This window comes from Miscanthus floridulus, chromosome 14 (genome assembly GCF_019320115.1).
Source record: "Miscanthus floridulus cultivar M001 chromosome 14, ASM1932011v1, whole genome shotgun sequence".
NCBI classification, from domain to species: Eukaryota; Viridiplantae; Streptophyta; class Magnoliopsida; order Poales; family Poaceae; genus Miscanthus; species Miscanthus floridulus.
In genome coordinates, this window is record NC_089593.1 from 1,348,020 (window position 1) to 1,372,473 (window position 24,454).

The following is a 24,454-nucleotide window of genomic DNA, read 5'->3' on the forward strand; positions in this document are numbered from 1 at the left end:
CCTGCACCTCCCGGGCCCCCCAAGAGCTGTTTTTCACTCTCCTCGCAAAATAAACTAGGAGACCGAAGAAGCCACGTTTTCTGGCTCCTCTAGCTTCGGCTTCTCTGGCACTATAGCATGGAGTTGGAGCCGGAGAGAGCCCTGTCAAAGAGGGTCATAGTTATAATTGCACCCAAATTGGTTGGTCTCACTTTAGAATTCCCTGCCACTTCGGCTTCCTGGGCTGGGCCAACACCGGCTACCGCCCACCAGTTATCAACACCTGTCAAACACCCTGCCATTCCTGGGCTGGGCCACCACCTGCCACCGCCCACGAGTTATCAACACCTGTCAAACACCCTGCCACTTCGGCTTCCTGGGCTGGGCCAACACCTGCCACTGATCAACAACTGCCAAACACCCTGGTTGTTTGAAAATTGTTTGGAACAAGTTTGGTTGTTTGAAAATTGTTTGGAACAAGTTTGTGAACGGATCGCGATTAACCACGGTATCTTCTGCAAATACTATTCCCATGACAGCATGGACAAGAAGGTCCGTGTGTTCCTCTCACCAGTCACCACCCAGCGCTGCAACTGCAAGCTCACCCTGGCAAGTCCATGCCTCTGTATCAGTCTTCCATTTGATGACTCCATCTCCATGAGGAATCGCGAGCACAGGCTGTTTAGTTGCAAAGACGAATCCATATCAAAGCGGTATTTGAAAGATCAAACCCCGGGGACACCATAAAGTGAAGGCACTGATATGCAGCAAGCCAAGTTGCAATAACACGGCATAATTCTCAGTTCTTTTTCTTTTTCGATATAGAGGCTACACAGCATGATACTATTAGTCTGCTACCCCAGAACCAGGAGAGAGGGTTAAAAAGAACCAACCAACATACTGATCTACTGACCTACCGACCCTTTGGGTGACTTGCTTTCACACTTAATATGTACACTTACGCTGCGAGATCCAGCACTTCCTATATATAGGAACAAAATATTGCCCCCCAAATTTGGCGGCAGACACGATACATACACATGCATCAGGGACCCTAGGAAGTCTCTCTGCTTCATCATTCAGCAAAAACTTTGGGCTTCCGGACCCTTTGGCTCCTCCTGCTATCTACAGCCACCAGCACAGCCTTCTCAACCTGTAGCTTCGAGGGGGCACTCGCAGCAGTCTCTGCCTTCTTCGCTTTGGAGGATGAGTTTTCAGTCACCTGCTTCTTTTTCGCTGAGGACGCACTTTCAGCCTCCTGCTTATTTGCAGCTGCGGACGAGCTTACAGTTTCCTGCTTCTTCACTGCTGAGGATACCTTCCCAGTTTTCTGCTCCTTCGATGCTGAGGTCAAGTTCCCAGGTCCATGCTCCTTTGCAGCTGTGGATGAGGTTTCAGTTTTCTGCTTCTTCGCTGCTGAGGATGGCTTCCCAGTTTTCTGCTCCATCGATGCTGAGGACTTGTTCCCAGATCCATGCTTCTTTGCAGCTGTGGACCAGGTTTCAGTTTTCTGCTTCTTCACTGCTGAGAAAAGCTTCCCAATCGTCTGCTCCATCGATGCTGAGGATGAGTTCCCAGATCCATGCTGCTTTGCAGCAGTGGACGACTTTTCAGTTTTCTGCTTCTTCACTGCTGAGGATGGCTTCCAAGTTTTCTGCTCCATTGATGCTGAGAACGAGTTCCCAGATCCATGCTCCTTTGCGTCAGCAGGTTCATTTACAGATTTGCGCTTTTTTCCAGTAGAGCGGGCTGTCATGGTTTCAGGCCCTGTTGCAGCAGAGCGTGTGCCCTCGGTTTTCTGCTTTGCTACAGCAGAAGGCGTGCTCTCAGTTTGTGTATTTGCAGCTGACAGCGTGCCCGTGCCCTCAGTTTTCTCCTTTGCAGCATGTGTTTCGGATGCCTCTTTCCTCTTCATTGCTGAGGATGGCTTCCCAGTTTTCTGCTCTGTCGATGCAGAGAATGAGTTCCCAGATCCATGCTCCTTTGCATCTGCAGGTTCATTTACAGATTTGCGCTTCTTTCCAGCAGAGCGAGCTGTCATGGTTTGCGGCCCTGTTGCAGCAGAGCATGTGCCCTCGGTTTTCTGCTTTGCTACAGCAGAGGGCGTGCTCTCAGTTCGGGTATTTGCAGCTGACGGCCTGCCCTCAGTTTTCTCCTTTGCAGCAGCTGTATTGGACGCCTCTTTCCTCTGCTTCTTCCTGGTAAACAAAGAGCCCTTCTTCCACCTCTTTTTCTTAGAGTTCGGTTCCTGTTTGCTCCCAGAAGAGACAGGCTCCTTCGAGGGTGACTTTTCAACAAATGATTCTTGCCCCACTGCTAGGGCACAAGTGGTATCTGCTTCCACTGGAGCACAAGTGGTATGTACTTCCACTGGAGCACAAGTGGTATCTACTTCCACTGGAGCACAAGTGGTATCTACTTCCACTGGAGCACAAGTGTTCTTCACTTCCACTGGAGCAGAAACGTTCTGTTCTTTGGAAGAAGTTCCAGAAGGCAGATGCTTGGCCTTGTCAAACTGCTGACAGACATCACTAGTTGCTTGATTGTCTATGAGGATATCGTCAGCGTTCTGCAAAAAAGAAACAGTCAAGTAAATGCCAGTGCAAATGTATTGCCCAAGAAGTTAACACGTTAACCATTTTCTGGGAAGTGGTTCAAAATCAGTGAAATAGTCAACATGGCATAACCACAGATCCACAAATATCACTAAGCTTTCAAAACTGTCATATATAGAAACATAACATACTAAATTATTAATATTTGTTAGTTTGCACAACAAAGTTAAAATTGAAGTGCTTTGTCACGTTGCCATCCTCATGCCTTCAATTTTATAACCTGCAAATTTCACTAGGGATATCTTCTACCAATGCACACCCGGTAGTGAATTCTGGATGGACCTGATTTACAAACAACCCAACATCCTAATAAATTCTAAGCCCCATACCTCATATCCAAGATATAATCATATAACTACAAATTCTAAGTTCTTGTGGGGAAACAGAATCTCTTTATATATATATATATTTTAAAAACAGCATATGTTTACATGGGTATTACACTTTTTAATTTAAACATAGACAAGTAAAGGAACTATCCCTACAATATTTTTTCAGAGTATAATGTTTGACTATTTTCTCTAGAAATAGTAAATGGGGACTTTATAAATCAAAGCCTATTGTGCTTATGAGGATTTAAATTCCAACGCTTGAGTAGCAACTCTGAAAGCATCAACCCAAATCTAAACAAGCACTACATAATTAAAGGAATAAGAATAAGCAAAGGATCAAAGACTTACTTCTTTGCATAAATCCTCTATATAACCATTTGGTATGTAATTGCCAATACCCAAGAGAAGGTCCATCGTTATGGCTTTCTCCCTCGAGTGTTTGCCCTCTCCACTACTTTCTTCAGCAATCCTATCTGCATCTTTTATAGGAGTATCAGTTTCCCTGTCAGGCAAAGAAGGTCTCCCTGAAAGAGCTGGTCCACTATCATCCTTGAGCAAAACATTTAGATTCTTCTTTTTCTGTGGTTTAGTATATCTACATTCTGTATAAGATGAGCGCTTTTGAGTATGTTGTCTCTTCGGAGCCACCCTGACATGAGTATTGCCCTCAGAAAATGACAAATTTCTTCCTTCATAATGAGCCTTGCTGAGACGACCTCGAAGCAGATGAACTCGAGACTGAACCCCATCAATCGTCAAGAGAATATCCTTTAAAGAGAGTTGCTCAAAAATCACATCATAATCCTCGGAATCAAGCAATGTAACACTGTCAAGTCCGCCTCGAATAGGAACTGCATTTAGAATGAATCAAATACATAGATAGTTCTTGCATGACTATTAGCTACGCAGAGAATAAAGATGAATTGCAGTTTCTGCATGGTCAATTTAACTAAACCTCAACTAGCTATGTACTTCATTGATCTACCCAAAAATAGGAATGCTACCATAAGATCTAATAAAATCATAGAGGATCAGAACACATTATATCATACGGCTATACAAATTAGTTCCTCTCAAATTATGTAGGGTATTTATGTTTATGGAAAATTCAAACTTTGTATAATTTGACTTACGCTTAGTCCAATTATGTAGGCACAAACTATACAGCTACATCCATATTTCAAAGTGCTTTCACACTATATTCGTTTTATAGCTGTAAAGTGTAAACACTACTACTATATTGTGAAACAGAAAATAATGGTCAAAGTTTAATTTTGATATAAAAAAGCCTAGTTTTGAACACTGTACTAAAATAAAATACACCCTATATACTTGGATGGAGAGAATATTTGCTCAGATACTTAAGAACTAAACCTTGACCAAGTACACGTAAGCAAGATTGTCACCTGAAATGACATTAGTAGATTTGCCAAGTGATGTGCTTTCAAGCAATTACAATTTTGATATTTTTATTAACATATACTAATAAAGCAAAAAATCAAAGGTGTGTGTTGGAGACTGGTATAGTCCAATGAAAACTAAAACAATGGGATGGAGTGTATAGTAAGAATTAAGAACTCTGTGGAACCGAAGTCATATTAGACATCTCAGAATTCTTTGATAGCGTTCATATGGTTAAAGACTTGGTGACTAATTAATTGTTGACCTTCAATTAAAACACAAGCATATGCCTCAGCTAAAACATAAACGCATTCCTAACAAGAGCAAGCTTTTTCTCGCAACTGGGTTAACTTCTAATTCAATCTAATGGTGTAACTTTGCTCAATACCGTTGATAGGATTAGGGATCCTACGGGAGTTGCTACGGAGGTTGTAGGGATGGAAGAGCGGAGGGCAAGGCTTAGGCAAGCGACGGCGGCAAGTCGGCGCCATGGTGATCACCGCGCCAAGGAGGAAGAGAGGGCGCGGCTAGGGCTTCAGGGAAGCCGAGCAACTAAATTGTTGCCTTGCTTAATTCTCTCCAATCAATGTTTACAGATATTTATCCTCCTAGCTTCCATCTATAAGATCCTATATTTAAGGACTAAATATTCTATCTGAGGAAATAAATAAAATAGCTAATTCTGGGCAATCAGCCCCTAACAGATGACGCCTGGGCTGCTAGCCCCTAACAGATGGCGCCATTAGGCACTAATGGGCCGGCGCCTGGAGTATGGGACGCCGGTCATAACAACCGTGCTTTCCATTTTAACTTCACTGAAAAAATTGACCAGATAGGCACATTCATACCTGTACTACCACAATCCTCATCAATTAAGAGACCATCAGTTTCAGCTCCCTTATTTTGTTTATCTGCAAAATACTGAAAGAATTATTGCCGTTGACAACAAAACCCGGTGCAGAATTGACATGGCCATGGATAAATAGATGCCCTATCCCTACACAAAAGAAGACGACATAACTGGATGTCAGACCATGGTAGTATGACAATATTTGGTGCTTGTTGATGTACAAAGGAGTATCCAAATTTTCTTCATGCCCCTTCCGCTTTTTCCTCTTCATGATACTGTTTCCATGACCTTTGTGAATCTGCATAGATTCTGACATAGAACCATTTGCTTTGCTTGCTGCTTGTAATTCTTTTTGTTTCTTGTTTAGAGCAAGCTCCCTGTCATACTTTGATACTTGAGATGAGAGCTCCCTCATACGCAACTCTAACCACTGGCATCTCCACAGAATTGGACGAACATAATTCCTCCACTCAGCCGTCACCTTTTTCCTTATGAAGAGTAATCACATATCACAAAATTTGCATAAAAATGAAGGATATCAGAATAAAACATTACAACAAAATGTAATAAGAATATAGAAAGTAGCCGCTTGCTCCAATTACATTCTAGGCTCTAGCTATACCCACAAAATGATATGTAAGCTAACACTTTGAAGCACTGATAAGAGTAGCACAGGTTTCCTTGTTCATGGCTAGTTGGCTACACATCATAGTTTAAAGCATGAATATCAGAAATAAAAACCATACTCTCAAAGAAAGGCAATAAGCATGAAAATATACGATGTCTCCCAACACGCACAAAAATGAACCTATAATGGTCTACAGCATTAAAAATAAATATCATAAATGCTGGTGTGGGTTCAAATCCCTGGCTAGGAATTTCTTTTGCAAATTCGGACTGTCATGCTTAAAATATAGAGTAGCATTTAGTAAAACACCTAGGTGAACTTTTCCAAAAAGAAACAAGGGCAATACTAACCCCCAAGGACTTTCTCTCTAACCAGAAGGATACTGGTACTTTGTGTCAATATTTATTATTTTCGTCCACTACACGATTGACAGATTATCATGGAATCAATCTACCAGGTTGTTTTAACCAAAGTCCTGGTGGAAAAACCAACATGATAAATTTACAATACTTTTGAAGAAGCTATCATCTGCTTAATTGTCTTTTTAATTAGCGACTTGACAAATAGAAGACCATACGAGTATCCAGTAATTGCTTTTTCGGATCGTGTTAGTCATAGTCATAAGTGGTGTGGCATTTCTTAGGACAGAACACATAACTGATGGATAAGTCTCATGTGTGGCTGGTCTTTGTGGGGCTATGATGCTCACATGGTCATGGTCCTTGTGGCTGTTTTTCTGTTTTTAGGACAGCATCTTAGACTAGAGGACAGCATCTTAGAGGACAGCATCTTAGACTAGAGGACAGCATCTTAGCTAGGACAGCATATTAGCATCTTAGACTAGCATCTTAGACTAGCATCTTGGCATATGCTTGGCTGGCTAGCAGCCTATAAATATGTAACCCCAACCCCTTGGGTTGGCATGGCATTTGTGTGAGCTTGTGTGAGAAATAGACAAGAAAATTGCCCCAACTCCTAGTGTCATCCTCTCTCGATGAGAGTAAGAATTCTCCTACTACCAAGAGTGAGAATTCAGCGACTAACAAGTGGTATCAGAGCCGTATTATCCTGTAGCCTGAGCATCTCTTGCTCATCTTCTCTCCCAGCCCCACAACAGCCCCAGCTGTTGGCAGCAGCAGCTCCTCCGGCCGCTCCTGTTCACTCCTCTCCCAGCTCGTCTGAAGCAGCCCTCTCCCCACGCAGCAGCCCCCCGGTAGCGCGTCATGTCCGCAGGGCAGTCTCAGCGCTCGGTCGCCTCGAGCACGCGGCGTCGGCAGGAGGCCGAACTTGCCGCGGCAGAGGAACGCGAGCGAGCGGCGGCAGAGACCGCTGCGGCGGCGGCAAGGGCGTCGAGGCTAGCAGCGGCGGAGCTGGCAGCAGCCAGAGCGGAGGCGGAAGCAGCGGCGGCGGCGAATGCAGCGCGTGCGGCGGCGGCGGAGGTCGAGGCTCTGCGCGGCAGCATCGGCAGCTCCATTTCCGCTGACGACACCGCCGACGCGGACCTCGAGCTGCTAGAGAGGGAGGCAGCGCGAGCGCGGGCGGCGCAGTGGACAGCCGCGCACGTCCACGAGCGTGGCGGCAGCCCAGACAGGCGCGGACGCGCCGGTGGCGCCCCTGGAGGAGGCGCGCACGCCGGTGGCGCTCCTGGAGGAGGCGCGCACGGCGGCGGCGCTCCTGGAGGAAGCGCGCACGGCAACGGTGGCGGACGGGTCGATGGAGAGCGCGGCCTTCATAGACAGCGTGGCTCTCTCTCCCCGGATCGGTACCGACGGGTCGATGGAGAGCGCGGCCTTCACAGGCAGCATGGCTCTCTCTCCCCGGATCGGTACCGTGGTTACCACGGGCTCCAGGCTGTTGTCAGGGACGTCGGTCCCGGCGGTGGGTGGCCTACCCTCACCAAGACCAACTACGTCGAGTGGGCTGCGGTGATGAGGGTAAAGCTCCAGGTGCGGCACATGTGGGAGGCAGTCCGGTATGGCGACGTCGACTACGACCTAGATCGACGGGCGCTGGATGCTCTCATCGCTGCAGTCCCGCCCGAGATGCAGTTCTCGCTTACCAGCAAGCGGACTGCCAAGGAGGCTTGGGACGCCATCGCTGCGGCACGCATCGGCAGCGATCGCGCCCGCAAGTCCACACTGCAGGCACTTCGCAAGGAGTGGGAGAACCTGGCCTTCAAGCCAGGTGAGGACGTTGATGACTTTGCTCTCCGTCTCAATACTCTGTTGCAGAAGATGGTGCAGTTCGGCGACGACACCTACGGCGAGGAGAGAGCTGTCGAAAAGCTCTTCCGCTGCGTCCCCGAGAAGTACAAGCAGATGGCTCGCTCGATCGAGTCTCTGCTGGATCTCTCCACGATGTCGATCGAGGAGGCGATAGGTCGCCTCAAGGTCGTCGACAGCGATGAGCCACAGTCCCTCTCGGGGCCCATCACCACTGGCGGGAAGCTCCTTCTCACTCGGGAGCAGTGGCTTGCCAGCCAAGGTGACCGGAGGAAGGGGGAGCCTTCTTCCGCGACAGGCGGCCGCAAGCGTGGCAAGCCGCGCAAGGCGCGCAGAGACGCCCAGGCCGGGGCGCGAGGACGTGCCGAGGGTGATGCCCGCGGAGGCGCCCAGGGCGGCGCCGCCGGCAGGCACAAGCCGGCACGAGACGACGCCTGCCGCAACTGCGGCCAGCTTGGCCATTGGGCCAAGGACTGTCGACAGCCACGACGCGGCCAGGCCCACGTCGCACAGGCGGAGGAGGAGGAGCCGGCTCTGTTCATGGCACATGCCAGCATCGAGCTACCTCCAGCGGCACCGGCTGCAGCGGCTCTCCTCCACCTTGACGAGCCAAAAGCACACGCCCTCCTCGGCGACAGCTCCGGCAACGACAAGACTGACGGGTGGTGCCTCGACACCGGCGCCACCCATCACATGACCGGTCGACGGGAGTTCTTCACCGAGCTTGACTCTAGCGTCCGAGGCTCCGTCAAGTTTGGGGATGCCTCCGGCGTGGAGATCAAGGGCGTCGGCTCCATCATCTTCACCGCCGTGTCTGGTGAGCACAGGCTGCTCACCGGAGTCTACTACATCCCCGCGTTGAGGAACTCCATCATCAGCTTGGGACAGCTGGATGAGAACGGTTCGCGCGTGGTGGTTGAGGACGGAGTCATGAGGATTTGGGATCGTCGTCGTCGCCTTCTTGCCAAGGTATCCAGAAGCGCAAATCGACTCTACGTCCTTAACGTGCAGGTGGCACAACCCCTCTGTCTCGCTGCTCGTCGGGACGACGAGGCGTGGCAGTGGCACGAGCGTTTCGGGCACCTTCACTTTGAGGCCCTGAAGCGGCTCAGTGCCACGGAGATGGTGCGAGGCCTGCCGTGCCTCGACCATGTGGAGCAGCTCTGCGACGTCTGCGTGTTGACGAAGCAGAGGCGACTCCCCTTTCCCCAGCAGGCGAGCTTTCGAGCCAAGGAGAGGCTCGAGCTCGTGCACGGGGACTTGTGTGGCCCGGTGACACCGGCCACACCGGGAGGACGACGCTACTTCCTGCTGCTCGTCGACGACCTCTCCCGCTACATGTGGGTGATGGTCCTCGGCAGCAAGGGAGAGGCTGCGGACGCCATCAGACGCGTGCAGGCTTCTGCGGAGGCGGAGTGCGGCCGCAAGCTGCGCGTGCTGCGCACCGACAACGGCGGCGAATTCACGGCGGCTGAATTCGCGTCGTACTGCGCTGACGAGGGCATTCAGCGCCACTACTCCGCGCCGTACAGCCCGCAGCAGAACGGCGTCGTCGAGCGGCGCAACCAGACGGTTGTGGGGATGACTCGGGCCCTCCTCAAGCAGAGGGGGATGCCGGCTGTCTTCTGGGGAGAGGCGGTGGTGACGGCCGTCTACATCCTCAACCGCTCGCCTACCAAGGCGCTCGACGGCAGGACGCCGTACGAGGCTTGGCATGGGCGCAAGCCGGCGGTCTCCCACTTGCGGGTCTTCGGCTGCCTCGCGTTCGCCAAGGAGCTTGGCCACATCAGCAAGCTCAACGACAGGAGCACTCCGGGAGTGTTCATCGGCTACGCGGAGGGCTCGAAGGCCTACCGCATCCTCGACCCGAAGACACAGCGTGTGCGCACGGCGCGCGACGTTGTGTTCGACGAAGGGCGAGGATGGGCGTGGGACAAGGCGGTGGACGATGGCTCGGCTCCGACTTACGACGACTTCACTGTCGAGTACGTCCACTTCGAGGGAGCTGGGGGAGTAGGCAGCTCTTCTTCGGCGAGCGCGTCTACCCCAGTCCCCGAGCCTCCACCGACCCCGGCGCCTGCTACTCCAACAGCTCCACGCTCTCCAGCCAGGACCTCGGCTGCGATGAGTTCTTCGCCGGCTTCACCACAGCCGGCAACGCCACGCACTCCAGCACCGACAGGCACCTCTCCGGGCACGTCTACTCCAACACCAGCTCGTGTCGAGCACAGCCCGGTTGAGCTCGCTACTCCGCTCTCTCACGACGAGGAGCGCATCGACGCGTACCACGACGGCGAGCCGTTGCGGTACCGTACGATGGAGAACCTTCTCGGCGACCAGTTGGTGCCGGGACTGGTGCCTCATGACCTGGAGGACCTGGAGGCGCAGTTGCACCTTGCGTGTGACGACGGCGAGCCTCGGTCGTTCGCAGAGGCCGAGAGACACGCGGCATGGCGCGCCGCGATGCAGTTGGAGATGGATGCGGTTGAGAAGAACCGCACCTGGGAGCTTGCTGACCTTCCTCGTGGTCATCGCGCGATCACCCTTAAGTGGGTGTACAAGCTGAAGAGGGATGAAGCCGGTGCCATCGTCAAGCACAAGGCTCGCTTGGTGGCACGAGGTTTCGTGCAGCAGGAGGGGGTCGACTTCGACGACGCCTTTGCTCCCGTGGCACGGATGGAGTCCGTGCGACTCCTCCTTGCGCTAGCTGCCCAGGAGGGCTGGCGTGTTCATCACATGGACGTCAAGTCGGCGTTCCTTAACGGCGACTTGAAGGAGGAGGTCTACGTGCACCAGCCGCCGGGATTTGCGATCCCCGGCAAGGAGGGCAAGGTGCTCCGCCTGCGCAAGGCCCTCTATGGCTTGCGGCAGGCACCGAGGGCGTGGAATGCCAAGCTGGATTCCACGCTAAAGGGGATGGGCTTCGAGCAAAGCCCGCACGAGGCGGCCATCTACCGACGGGGCAATGGAGGTAATGCCCTGCTGGTGGGTGTCTACGTCGACGACTTGGTGATCACCGGCACCAAGGATGCGGAGGTGGCGGCATTCAAGGAAGAGATGAAGGCCACCTTCCAGATGAGTGACCTGGGGCCTCTCTCCTTCTACCTGGGAATCGAGGTACACCAGGATGACTCTGGGATCACGCTTCGACAGACCGCCTACGCCAAGCGCGTCGTTGAGCTAGCTGGGCTCACCGACTGCAACCCAGCTCTCACTCCGATGGAGGAGAGGCTGAAGCTGAGCCGCGACAGCACGACGGAGGAGGTGGACGCTACGCAGTACCGGCGTCTTGTGGGGAGCCTTCGCTACCTCGCCCACACACGGCCGGACTTGGCATTCTCCGTCGGCTACGTTAGTCGGTTCATGCAGCGACCGACGACGGAGCACCAGCAGGCTGTGAAGAGGATCATCCGCTACGTTGCGGGGACTCTCGACCACGGCCTCTACTACCCGAGGTGCCCTGGGGCGGCACACTTCGTCGGGTACAGCGACAGCGACCACGCCGGCGACATCGACACCAGCAAGAGCACGAGCGGGATCCTCTTCTTCCTCGGCAAGTGCCTCGTTAGCTGGCAGTCGGTCAAGCAGCAGGTGGTGGCCCTGTCCAGCTGCGAGGCCGAGTACATAGCGGCCTCCACCGCTTCGACTCAGGCGCTCTGGCTCGCTCGACTGCTTGGTGATCTCCTCGGCAGAGACACTAGAGCGGTGGAGCTCAGGGTGGACAGCAAGTCCGCTCTGGCCCTGGCAAAGAACCCCGTGTTCCACGAACGCAGCAAGCACATCCGGGTGAGGTACCACTTCATCCGAGGCTGTTTGGAGGAAGGGAGCATCAAGGCGAGCTACATCAACACCAAGGACCAGCTTGCGGACCTGCTCACCAAGCCCCTTGGGAGGATCAAGTTCCTTGAGCTCTGCTCCAGGACCGGGATGGTTCAACTCTCCCACAAGACGACGCACAAGACTTAGGGGGAGAATGATGGATAAGTCTCATGTGTGGCTGGTCTTTGTGGGGCTATGATGCTCACATGGTCATGGTCCTTGTGGCTGTTTTTCTGTTTTTAGGACAGCATCTTAGACTAGAGGACAGCATCTTAGAGGACAGCATCTTAGACTAGAGGACAGCATCTTAGCTAGGACAGCATATTAGCATCTTAGACTAGCATCTTAGACTAGCATCTTGACATATGCTTGGCTGGCTAGCAGCCTATAAATATGTAACCCCAACCCCTTGAGTTGGCATGGCATTTGTGTGAGCTTGTGTGAGAAATAGACAAGAAAATTGCCCCAACTCCTAGTGTCATCCTCTCTCGATGAGAGTAAGAATTCTCCTACTACCAAGAGTGAGAATTCAGCGACTAACAATAACTTCCTGGCCGTGGACACCTGCTTCTATCGTGATTAGAAGAATTGGGTAGAAATCATACCTGCCTTTTAATCTAGGTGCTACTGTCACCTGCTAAGTTTCGTATATAGATAAATGATGACTAAAACGTGGCCCAGAAAAGGAAAATTTCAGCAAGAAGGTACTAATTAATTAATAAGCATACAAGACTCTGCATTATGTTACTGAATAACTAGTAATTTGTTTCTGTTTCAGATACACTGATGGTCCTACTTTTCTTGTTACTTCCGCAGATAGGAAGGTGCACCAATTACAACATAGTATAACAGTTGAAATCCCACTACAACCTTCCATCTTATCACAGGAGCATGGGAGCGGGAAAACTAAACACCGTAATTCTAAATGTGAAGCATGTCTCCGTCTCTTATTGGCGGACGTGAAACTGAATATATGAAATTCAGCAGAGCTCACATAAGCACCTACTCCGTAACTGCCTAGTGCTCAAGCATAATCTTACACCCATTCATTCTTCCATGAACCATGAGCGCACACACAATGATGAGACCAATAGCATCCAGGGCACGCGAGGAACTTACAGAACACTCACCTAGGGGGCTTCCAGGGCCTGCCACCATCGGCACGAGCAGACATGCCAGAATTCACTTCTGGTTCACCATCGCCTGCCGCATCTTGAAATCCAGAACAGGTGTCGCCAAACGAGCTCGAGCATTCGGTGGTATCACCTCCACCTCCCTTGTCTTCCACAGGTTCAGGACCGACCACCAGAGGGTCAGTGTTTGTGCAGTCAGATTTCACCACCACCATGGTGCTCTGGTTCCTGGCTCCACCACCAGCACCCTCGTCGTCAACATCCATGGCCGCTGGAGCGGGAGCCATGGCTCGCCACTGATGCGTCAGGGGCCCTTCAGGGCCACAGGAACACCACCGGAATTCGCCCCGATCTTCCTCCACAAGACCTGCGGACAGATGATTTTTCGGCAAAGGTACAAAAATCTGTCGCCCAGAACCCACTGATTCGTACGAGTACACGATAGAACGGGAGGATTCCTACCAATACCCCAACCAAAGCAGAACAATCCCCAACCAGCAGTGGGGCAAGGGCTTACCGCGGAGCGTCAGATGGAGAATCAGGCATCAGCCCGGGCGGATCTCCATGGCGGAGGAGAAGATTGGTGGGGAGCCGGGATTGGGGCACGGTTGCACGGCCCGTGGACTTGGCCTCAGATGCGCGAGCGACGGCGACGACGAGGGTTAGGGGAGGAAGCATCCATGGATTTGGCCTCCGCTGGTTGTGACGATGGCGGCGGCGAGGGCTCGGGCCTGAGATGGGCAACGAGCGCGGTGGTTCTTTGCGCTTCCGGCCGGCACGGAAGGTGGCAGTGGGCAGTAGCGGTGGCCGCCAGCGTCGGCCGGCAGCGTAAAGGGCCGGAGGTGGAGCCGACGAAACCAAGGAGCAAATGAGCAACGGATGCAGGCTTTTTTTACCTCTGGTGTCTGGTAAAAATCAAAACAAAAATAACCTCAAGTGGATAGCGAACCAACTACATTTCTTTTCAAAGTTTCTTCAAAATTGATATGTTTTTTTTAAAATTAACATAATCTAACGAGTCGTGCCGAAGTTAAAAAGTCATTCAAAATCAACTTAATTCTATTTTAGTAAAGAAACAAGTTTAATCAAAACAATTTTAAAACAAACTGCCGAGCCATCTCAAAGAGCTTATCGTGTAGCCTTGATTAGGTTAGTGGTTTACCAAGAAAATTATATTCTTGACGGCATAGCTTCATTTCGGCTGCCAAGTTAATTCTGATTTTGGGGTAATTTATTACTTTTCATAAAAGGTTTCGACATTGTTACTCGTTGATACGGAACTTATTTTTATCTTTGAAAGCTTATCTTCAAAATCAGCACCTGTAGTACAAAACAAAAACTATTCGGTACTGTTCACTCACGGTTCGACAGTGTTTAGTGTTGTTCAAAATTGTTAGCACTAGTTAGATTTAGGAGGTCAAGAAAAAAAGTCTAACATCCTAAGTACCCCGGTCTCTATAAATCATTCCTGTGCTTGACTGGTGCTAGCTTAAAAGCTTATGCTAAGTTTCGTGCAAGAAGATGCGGACTATTAGATGCACAAATGGCACTTGAGTCAGATCTAGACTGACGCTTGAATGTAGAGAAGATATACGAACGCGCTTATATTAAGTGGGGAATTTTAAAATCCATGATGATCATGAGAGATGCGATCTCAGAAAAAAAAAATCCTCATGCAGCTGCAGCCCGCGGTGGTCCACTTCTATGCCATATTCCTGGCTCGCGTGGGCCAAAATAACTAGCAGGGCTAAACTAAACGTATAGGGCTACACGACGTGGGCTGTTGTGCTCCAAAACTGGGCTATCGCAGAAATGGGCTCCATCAGTGAGACCAACTGACTGATAAACTTTTGAATAGCCTTTTCTAAAAAAAAAAACTTTTGAATATGGGCGTGAGTAAAATGTGACCTACTCTATTGTTCAGTTAAACTAAGGGACACGAACCTATCTATGTATATCTCTTATAAAGCTAAACCCCACTCTCCATAGTGTTCCACGTCGTCAATGGTGTACAACTTTCAAATTGTAAATTGCATTTCATATTCAAGAATCAAAAGGTCACCAAGTATTAATGCTACAGTAATGGTGGAGGATATGAAGAGGTGGTAGCAAACTGATAAAACACCCAGCATGCAGCAGATGGCATCCATCGCACACATGATGCTCTGGCGTTACTCTTTCCTATAACGTTAGTCATAATGGAGGGAGGAAGAAGAAGGGGGCCTCGGCGCGGCCTCAAGGGACCAGACCTCGGCGTTGAGTCGGGCCGCGCCGAGGTCTGTGGCTCGGCGTTAAGTGACCCCGCGCCGAGCTACTGGGCCACCGTGCGTTGTTGGGCCGCCTGGGCCGCGCGCCGGATGGTGCCAATAGCTCGGCGCGCAGTCCAGCCGCGCCGAGGTTGGGCCCTTGGCGTTGGCTGACACGACGCCGACGTCTCGGACCCCACGCGCCACCATGTCGCCGACGACCCCGGTCGTCTGTGACGTGGCAATACCTCGGTGTCGTGTCAGTCGACGCCGACCCCCATACCTCGGCGTCATGTTCTAAGACGCCTAAAAATGGTCTATTTTCAGAAAACGTTTTGACGTAGGTCTTTTTGTAAAAATTGTTTTCAAAAGGGACCAAAATACAAAAATTTCACCATCATCAGATGAGAGAAAGAGAGAGTCTGTCCTCAACTTTTGCATCGCCGTGTGGTGCTTTTACTTCGATCCGGTGAAAGGGGACGCCCTGCTGCTGCTGTCCATTTGATTCAGAGAAAGAGTATTGCCACTTGACATTGCGAGAGTGCAGGTCCAACTGTGCGACATGCAACCCCAAATGCCCACCACCGCTATCTCCTTAATCGTGACGCAAATTAGTAGACCCCACCGTGTGGACCGTTGTATATGCAATACGAAGCCAAGTAGTATGTTGTATTTAACTATGCTAATAAGTAGAATGATAAAAAAAGATGGATTTGGATGAAGTATTTTATTATTTATTTGTAGAGATGTGTGTCCTCCTTTCTTTTCTCAATGTCTCTTTCGTAGTTACATCTACAAAAGAGCAGAGGATTTGAAAATAGCCTCTCACCCTAATGCCGAAAATAGCCTCTCACCCTAATGCCTCTACCCTTCTAAATTCTTATCCCTTAGATATACTATAAAATCTAACCTGATTCCCCTAAAAAAATCTGACCTGACACATCTAAATCTTCCAACGTGAACTGACAAATGGACCCAGACAGAAACACGTCCATATGTATACATGTGTGTCTACCATTGCCTTCGGTCACCCACCCAAGATTTTTTTTCACTGATTTTTTTTAACCGCTTGGTGTACCCGCTGCTGCCAATTTTCTTTTTTCTTCGGCTCTTCCAGGATTGCTCGCGTCTGCCCTAACAATCCCTGGTGTGGAGGCTGCCTCCTCTTTGAGCCACCGAAGCCCTAGTGTGCCGCCACCACCGCTGCTACTGCTGCAATGGTTATACAAAAAAAAAGTCTAACATCCTTGAGTACCCCGGTCTCTAAATCATTCTTGTGCTTGACTGGTGCTAACTTATGCTAGATTCAGATAATATTTTATATTATACCATATCTTGAACGCGATACGTTTTTATTAGGCATATGCTAAGTTTATATTCTAGGTCAAAGATGTACGTGCAAGAAGTCGGTTTCGTTCAGTTACATTCTTAATTAGAAACAAGAGCTAGAAGTGGAGCTACAAGTCGTTTCGTGCAACAAGATGCGGGCTAAATTAGATGCACAAATCCATGATGATCATGAGAGATGCGATCTTCGAAAGTGGTTAAGCCAGAAAAAAAAACCCCCATACAGCTGCAGCCCGCGGTGGTCCACTTCTCATGCCTTCTATTCTATCGAGCCCATATGTCTGGTTCGCGTGGGCCAAAATGACAGGGCTAAAATAAAGAAAGAAGTTCAATTTACCTTCCGCAACTATCGCGGTATTCAGGTTTTTCTCCTGATCTATAAAACAAGTTTTTTTTAAATACCCCTCGTCCCCCCTAAACTTTTGAAAACCGTTCACTTTTGCACCCCGGTGGTATTGAGGGTGTTTTTGCTGATGTGGCGCCAGTTAGTTAGATAGGGTAAATCGGACTAAGGTGAAAGTTCAAGAAGCTAAATACCTAACTAATAAGAGAGAATTATTTATTTGGCACTGAAACAAACCAGTGTTTCGTATTTGGCACTCGAAAATTTAAACTTTTTTATCTGGCAACAAGTTGAAATTTTCTTTCGTAAATGGCACTGCCGTCCATTTAGGGCAGTAACGGTGTCAAGTGACCGGCAAAAAGACATAAATACCCTTGTTTGCAGCAGAAACCCATGATGCCAAATAGGAAAGTTCAAGTATTTTCGTATGGTGCCAAATAGGGAAGTTCAAGTATTTTTGTATGGTGCCAAATAGGGAAGTTCAAGTATTTTCGTATGGTGCCAAATAGGGAAGTTCAAGTATTTTCGTATGGACGATATTGGCCTCAACTACTTCCCTCATCCTAGTCACTGACGGTAGGCCCCACGCATGATCATCGTCAACTGCAGCCACCAGCAGTTCCGTACGTGTGTACCCATCAACTAATTAGCGGATTGAGATGCTGCAGGCGAACCCCGGGGTGCTACGCCATCGTGGTGAGCACCGAGAACATCACGCTCAACTGGTACTTCGGCAACAACCGCTCCATGCTGCTGTCCAACTGCATCTTCCGTATGGGTGGCGCCGCCGCGCTACTGTCCAACCGCCGCGCCGACACCGGGCGCCCCAAGTACCGGCTGTTGCACACGGTGCGCACCCACAAAGGCGCCGCGGACGAGTGCTACGGCTGCGTGTACCAGCACGAGGACGGCACAGGCCGCGTCGGCGTGTCGCAGACGCGTGAGCTCATGGCCGTCGCCCGGGACGTGCTCAAGACAAACATCACCACCCTGGGCCCGCTGGTGCTCCCGCTATCGGAGCAGCTCAAGTTCCTTAGGTCCCTCGTGCTCCGTCGCGTCCTCCGCTCCCACAGCGTCCGTACGTACATCCCGGACTTGCCGACGACCAGGAATAGCAGGCTCCCCAGCAGCTGAGGCACCTGCATGCTCGACTGCCATGGCCGATGTAGAATAAGATTGCACAACTGGACAGCTTTCATTGATCATTTATAGTATACATATATAGGATTACATCCGGGGCCTTTGGCCGTGCTGTACACTGAGAACGGGCGAGCACGCCTAGCGGACATGCAGGCAGCGCGAGGACCGGGCACGCGAGAGCGAGTCACTGGTGCGGCGAGCGCGCATGCAAGGGCACGGCATGCGCGTGAAGTGCGCGTGAGCTGTTGAGGCTGTTGCAGATCCGATATGCCAGGGTTCCTCAGCCGTTATGGAGTTGCTTCTGTTGACAACTGAGAAGGCAGCAGCGTGGTGGCCTGCTCGCGCGCGCTCGCTGGCCATGGCGTGGCTGAAAGCTCTAGTTTGGTTTTGGTGAATTGATGAAACCCTAAGTGCTAACCTAGTTTATCAAGTGATCATGACATAGGTAGCACACTTCAAGTAGAGAAGTTAATGAAGATCATAGCATGACAATGATGATGGCATGGCGATGATCAAGGGCTTAAACTTGAAATGAAGAAAGAGAAAAACAAAAAGCTCAAGGCAAAGGTATAAACCATAGGAGCTATTTTGTTTTGGTGATCAAGACACTTAGAGAGTGTGATCACATTTAGGTTTGATAGCCGTACTATTAAGAGGGGTGAAACTCGTGTCGGAATGCGGTTATCAAAGTGCCACTAGATGCTCTAACTTATTGCATATGCATTTAGGATCTAGTGGAGTGCTAACACCCTTGATAATATTTGTGAAAATATGCTAACACATGTGCACAAGGTGGTTGTAGGGTTAAGATGGGTTTGGGTCCCTATTTTCTATTGCGCCGGATGCAAATTCTTGATGGTTGGCACATTAGAGCAAGGGTGGAGAAGATAGAAGTGAGAACAGAGCTGATGCCAGCGTCGGTCTAGTGACCGGACGCTGGATCCAGAAGCATCGGACGCTGACTGCCTACGTCCGGTTTCGGGAAAATGAAGTGTCTATTTTCTATTGCGCCGGATGCAAAATTCTTGGTGTTTGGCACATTTGAGCAAGGGTGAAGAAGTTAGAGTTGAAATGGAGTTGGTCGAAATGATGCTGGCGTCGGTCTACTGACTGGACGCTGGGTCACTCAGCGACCGGACGCTGAAAGGCTGCGTCCGGTCGAGCTGTCAGACGGCACAGTAGGCTAGGGTTGAGCACCGGACGCTGGCTGCGTCCGGTCAAGGTGGACCGGACGCGTCCGGTCAAAAAAACATGCCTCGGGGAGCTTACTGGAAACGACCGGACGCTGGGGCTTTAGCGTCCGGTCAGTTTTGATCGGAGCGTCCGGTCAACTTCGTAGCCGTTGGAATCTAACGAACAACGTTTGAAGGGGATGACACGTGGCGTCCATCGGGCGACCGGACGCTGAGGGCCAGCGTCCGGTCAGTATGACCGGAGCGTCCGGTCAGAGCGCGTTTTGCCCAGTGAAGGGGTATAACGGCTCTATTTGATTGGGGCTCTATTTATAGCCCCATGACCGGCTGTGGCTCACATCTTTGGCCATTTTCATTGACATAGCAACCTTGTGAGCTAAGGCAAAGCCCTCCCACTCATCTACATCATTGATTCATCATCATAGTGAGATTGGGAGTGATCCAAGTGCATTGCTTGAGTGATTGCATCTAGAGGCACTTAGTGATCGTGGTTCGCTGCGGATTTCGCTTGTTACTCTTGGTGGTTGCCGCCACCTAGACGGCTTGGAGCAGCGAGGATCGTCGAGCGGAGGTGGTGATTGTCTCCGGCTCCGATCGTGGTGATTGTGAGGGGTTCTTGACCTTTCCCCGGTGGAGCGCCAAAAGGTACTCTAGTGGATTGCTCGTGGCTTATGTGATCCTCATCTTGTGTTGGTTGTGCGGCACCCTATTGAGGGTTTGGCGTGTGAAGCCAATTAGCGCGTGAACCTCCAAGTGAGTGAATCGTCACAACGAGGACTAGCTTGCCGGCAAGCAAGTGAACATCGGTAAAAATCATTGTCTTCATCATTGATTCCGAGGTGATTGGTCATCATTGTTATTCATCTTCGTGATTGATTGGTTCATTCATCTACACGGCGGTATAACCCTCTTGATCACTCTCTTTACTTTACCGCAAACTAGTTGACAAGCTCTTTAGTGTAGCTAGTTGTGAGAGCTTGCATGCTTGGTTGGTGTGGCTCTTTAGTTAGCCTTTGAGAGCACACTAACATAGGGTAGTGTCATTGATCTTGTGTGAATTGACACTATCTAAACTAGAATTGTGGTAGGTGGCTTGCATTTTGAGTAGGCTAGCGCAACACTCGCTTCGCCTCATAATTGTCTAACCATTTGGTTAAGTGTTGTTGTAGAAATTTTTATTAGGCTATTCACCCCCCCCTCTAGCCATTAGGACCTTTCAGTGGCTGCCTTCTCGGCCATGGCAGTCGAGCGTGCAGGTGCCTCAGCTGCTGGGGAGCCTGCTGTTCCTGGTCATCGGCAAGTCCGAGATGTACGTACGGACGCTGCGGGAGCGGAGGACGCGACGGAGCATGAGGGACCTGAGGAACTTGAGCTGCTCCGACAGCTGGAGCACCAGCGGGCCCAGGGTGGTGATGTTCGTCTTGAGCGCGTCCCCAGCGACGGCCATGAGCTCGCGCGCCAGCGACACGCCGACGCGGCCTGTGCCGTCCTCGTGCTGGTACACGCAGCCATAGCACTTGTCCGTGGCGCCTTTGTGGGTGCGCACCGTGTGTAGCGGCCGGTACTTGGGGCGCCCGGCGTCGGCGCGGCGGTTGGACAGTAGCGTGGCGGCGCCACCCATGTGGAAGATGCAGTTGGATAGCAGCATGGAGCGGTCGTTGCCGAAGTACCGGTTGAGCGTGATGTTCTTGGTGCTCACCACGACGGCGTAGCACCCCGGGGTTCGCCTGCAGCATCTCAATCCGCTAATTAGTTGATGGGTACACACGTACGGAAACTGCTGGTGGCTGCAGTTGACGATGAGCACGCGTGGGGCCAACCGTCAGTGACTAGGATGAGGGAAGTAGTTGAGGCCAATATCGTCCATACGAAAATACTTGAACTTCCCTATTTAGCACCATACAAAAATACTTGAACTTCCCTATTTGGCACCATACGAAAATACTTGAACTTCCCTATTTGGCACCATACGAAAATACTTGAACTTTCCTATTTGGCACCATGAGTTTCTGCTGCAAACAAGGGTATTTATGTCTTTTTGCCGGTCACTTGACACCGTTACTGCCCTAAATGGACGGCAGTGCCATTTACGAAAGGAAATTTCAACTTGTTGCCAGATAAGAAAGTTTAAATTTTCGAGTGCCAAATACGAAACACTGGTTTGTTTCAGTGCCAAATAAATAATTCTCTCAACTAATAACTATTTTACTATTTGGACCAATTAAACTAGCTATAGTAGCTAATATTAGTTGTGACCTATAGTAAACTAACATGAGGCCGGCGCAATAGCACGATGATGACCTTGTTCTTGTGCGCTTTGCTTTTCGCAATGTAAGTACTCCTTTGTATTGTTGAATTTAATTTATATATATGTGACGATTGTTCCTGCTTCTATTATATATTGACCTTCGATTTTTTTTTAAATACTGTAGGCCGTCATGAACTGATGGATTCCAAGAGTTCTATCACCGCTCCCATAAACTCCACATCATCTGATGAGAGAAAGGTTGTCCTCAACTTTTGCGTCACCGTGTGGTGCTTTTACTTTGAACCGGTGAAGGGCAACTCCTGCTGCTGCTGCTGTCCGAATGATTCTCAGAAAGAGTATTGCCACTCGACATTGCGAGAGTGCAGGACCAACTGTGTCACGTGCAAGCCCAAATGCTCACTAGTGCCATCTCCTCAATCGTGATGCAAAGTAGGCTACACCGTGTGGACCGTTGTATGCAACAAGCGAGAACAACTATGCTATTAAGTAGCACGATAAAAAAAAAGGATCACATTTGGATGCAGTATTATTTATTCGTAGAGATGTGTGTCCTTTCTTCGCTCAACGTACATTTTGTAATTGCATCTGAGCAAAGTCAAAGGTCTTAATATGGCTAGGGTGGGTAAATAGCCTATTTAAAACTCTATAAACTCACTAGAGCGATTGATTAGTACAACAAATGGCGTAATGCAATTTTATTCTATCTCTACAAGGGTTGTAACCCACCTATTTCAACAATTCTAGTTGCTATAATCACTAGGCACACACACACAAACTAAGTCACTACCCACAAAGCTAGTATGCGCTTAAAGACTAACTAAAGAGCCACACTAACTAAACTAACGAGCTCTCAAAGACTAACTACACTAAAGAGCTTGACATCTAGTTTGCAAGGAATGCAAAGGAGTGAGTAGGGTGATTATACCGCCATGTCAAGAAATGAACCAATCACAATAAGATGACAACCAATCACCGGGAGAAATCCAATCACACAAGAGACAAGATTTTTCTCCTGAGGTTCACGTGCTTGATGGCACACTAGTCCCCGTTGTGTCGATCAACACTTGGTTGTTCGGCGGCTAAGAGATGTTGCACGAACCTCATCCACACAATTGGACACCATAAAAACCTACCTATAAGTGAGGTAGCTCAATGACACACACAATCCTATAGAGTATCTTTTGGCTCTTCGTCCGAAGAAGGTCAAGAACCCGCACAAGCAATCGATCGAGGCAGGAGACAATTGAGACAATTGAAAGCATCTAGGCCCCTAGTTGGGTTTCGGTGATTAATGACAATACGTGATTACTGTGACTAACGTGTGTTTTGCAGAGGCAATTAAGTTAGGTCACGGTAATGGCGATCGATTGGGCAATCAAGGTGGTCATGCCCCTACGATGGAAATCGTTTCAGTTTTCAAAGAATGGACGACAAGGTTAAGGATGAACTAGTTCTAAGTGTCGATTGGAGTTGAAGAGACACTTAGAGTAGTTTAGGACTTGTTTTTCCTTTGGCCGTACTATTAAGGGGGTATGAACGGGTAGCTTGACCTAGGTGAGTCTAGTGTGTTAGGTATGGTGCATACTTGTTAAAACTAGCAATAGATAGCTCCAAAACAGCCCTTTGATCCAATGGAGCAAACTTCATTCACATATGATCGTGAGTTGGAAGTGAATGGAGGGTCAAATACTGACCGGACGCTGGCTCCGGTGTGACCGGACGCTGGCTCAGGGTCCGATTAGTTCATTTGACCAAGGTGAAAGCGTTTGGAAGTGATCGGACGCTGTGAGGTCAAGTGACCGGACGCTGAGGGCCAGCGTCCGATCGACTCCAGTAAGGTCCTAGAGAGGAAGAATCCTGATCGGACGCGTCCGGTCAATGCTGATCGGACGCTGATCAGGCTCCGGCTACTAACCGGACGCTGCTCAGCAAGTGACCGGACGCTGGGGGTCCAGCGTCCGGTCGACATCAGTAAGGTTCCAGTGAGGGAAAAACGTGACCGAGCGCGTCCGGTCAGTGCTGACCGGATGTTGGCCAGCGTCTGGTCAACACTTAACCACTGGAGTTCGGGGTGTACTGACCGAAGCACCCGGTCAACATGACCGGAGCGTCCGGTCACCCCGCAGAGGCACATAACGGTTCGTTTCTCAGCCCATATTATAAATACAACCTCCACTCATGTGTGGGGGTACTTTTGCTCATTTCAACAGCTGAGAAACACATTTGAGAGTGCCAAGAAGAGCAAGGTCCTAGTGAGGTGATTGAGATTTGATAATCCCAAAGAGAGCCCTCATTAGTGAGATCAAGAGTAGCAATATGTGCATCCACCCTTCTCATTAGGCTTGTCGTGGTCAAGTGAGAGTTCGTGCTTGTTACTCTTGGTGATCGCCATCACCTAGACAGCTTGGTGGTCGCCATCACCTAGATAGCTTGGTGGTGATTGGGAGTTTGGTGATCATCCGGCGGAGCTTGTGGGTGACCTAACTCAAGTTATGAGCGGTTGTGGGTGATTTACCGCGACGGAGTGTCGAAGAATTAACCCGTAGAGAGCACTTGATCCTTGCGCGGATCAAGGGGGAGCTACACCCTTGCGCGGGTGCTCCAACGAGGACTAGTGGGGAGTGGCGACTCTCCGATACCTCGGCAAAACATCGCCGCGTTCCTTCTCCTCTCATTACTTTAAGCATTTACTTTGAGCAATTCAATACTTGTCTTTTACATTCCTAGAAGTGCCATGCTAGAGTAGGATTGAAACTTAGAGTGCTAAACTTTTGTGCGTTAGATCAATAGAAACACTTTCTAGGCACAAGGGGTTAATTGGGCTAACCATAGGATATGTTTATTGCAAAGAAATTTGTAATTAGCCCAATTCACCCCCTCTCTTGGACATCTTGATCCTTTCAACAATCACCAACTCCGCTCAACGATCCTCCAATC

The 24,454-nt window shown here is 49.9% G+C and overlaps 3 protein-coding genes across 5 annotated transcripts; 1 reads left to right on the forward strand and 2 right to left on the reverse strand.

The window, feature by feature from the left end:
* Positions 1-718: 718 nt before the first annotated feature.
* LOC136506010 (uncharacterized) lies at positions 719-13,857 on the reverse strand. Of its 3 annotated transcripts, none has more exons than XM_066501137.1 (6): positions 13,497-13,857; positions 12,977-13,346; positions 5,361-5,665; positions 5,176-5,238; positions 3,275-3,777; positions 719-2,548 (listed from the first exon to the last, which is right to left on the reverse strand). In XM_066501137.1, exons 2-6 carry the CDS (start codon positions 13,264-13,266, stop codon positions 1,055-1,057), a joined length of 2,655 nt encoding a protein of 884 aa, XP_066357234.1. In that variant the 5' UTR covers positions 13,267-13,346; positions 13,497-13,857; the 3' UTR covers positions 719-1,054. The 3 variants fall into 3 exon arrangements, with proteins under 3 accessions (XP_066357234.1, XP_066357233.1, XP_066357235.1); XM_066501136.1 differs by having other exon boundaries at positions 5,349-5,665; XM_066501138.1 differs by lacking the exon at positions 13,497-13,857 and having other exon boundaries at positions 5,349-5,658; positions 12,977-13,104.
* A 3,647-nt stretch (positions 13,858-17,504) lies between these two features.
* Positions 17,505-18,049, forward strand: LOC136505677 (3-ketoacyl-CoA synthase 20-like). The gene is made up of 2 exons (XM_066500830.1): positions 17,505-17,542; positions 17,584-18,049. The coding sequence occupies exons 1-2, from the start codon at positions 17,505-17,507 to the stop codon at positions 18,047-18,049; spliced, it is 504 nt and encodes a 167-aa protein (XP_066356927.1).
* A 2,460-nt stretch (positions 18,050-20,509) lies between these two features.
* Positions 20,510-21,869, reverse strand: LOC136505678 (3-ketoacyl-CoA synthase 20-like). Its single transcript, XM_066500831.1, has 2 exons — positions 21,778-21,869; positions 20,510-20,975 (listed from the first exon to the last, which is right to left on the reverse strand). Exons 1-2 carry the CDS (start codon positions 21,867-21,869, stop codon positions 20,510-20,512), a joined length of 558 nt encoding a protein of 185 aa, XP_066356928.1.
* Between the last annotated feature and the right edge of the window lie 2,585 nt (positions 21,870-24,454).

Coding starts and splice junctions, on each gene's coding strand:
- LOC136506010 (XM_066501136.1), bottom strand. CDS start 13,266: ATGGCTCCCGCTCCAGCGGCCATGGATGTTGACGACGAGGGTGCTGGT. Junction 5,239..5,348: donor CTACCATGGTCTGACATCCA/GTTATGTCGTCT, acceptor AGTATTTTGCAG/ATAAACAAAATAAGGGAGCT. Junction 2,549..3,274: donor TAGAGGATTTATGCAAAGAA/GTAAGTCTTTGA, acceptor TCTTTTTTGCAG/AACGCTGACGATATCCTCAT.
- LOC136505677 (XM_066500830.1), top strand. CDS start 17,505: ATGATCATCGTCAACTGCAGCCACCAGCAGTTCCGTAC. Junction 17,543..17,583: donor AGCCACCAGCAGTTCCGTAC/GTGTGTACCCAT, acceptor GAGATGCTGCAG/GCGAACCCCGGGGTGCTACG.
- LOC136505678 (XM_066500831.1), bottom strand. CDS start 21,869: ATGTCGAGTGGCAATACTCTTTCTGAGAATCATTCGGACAGCAGCAGC. Junction 20,976..21,777: donor CAAAGTAAAAGCACCACACG/GTGACGCAAAAG, acceptor GAGATGCTGCAG/GCGAACCCCGGGGTGCTACG.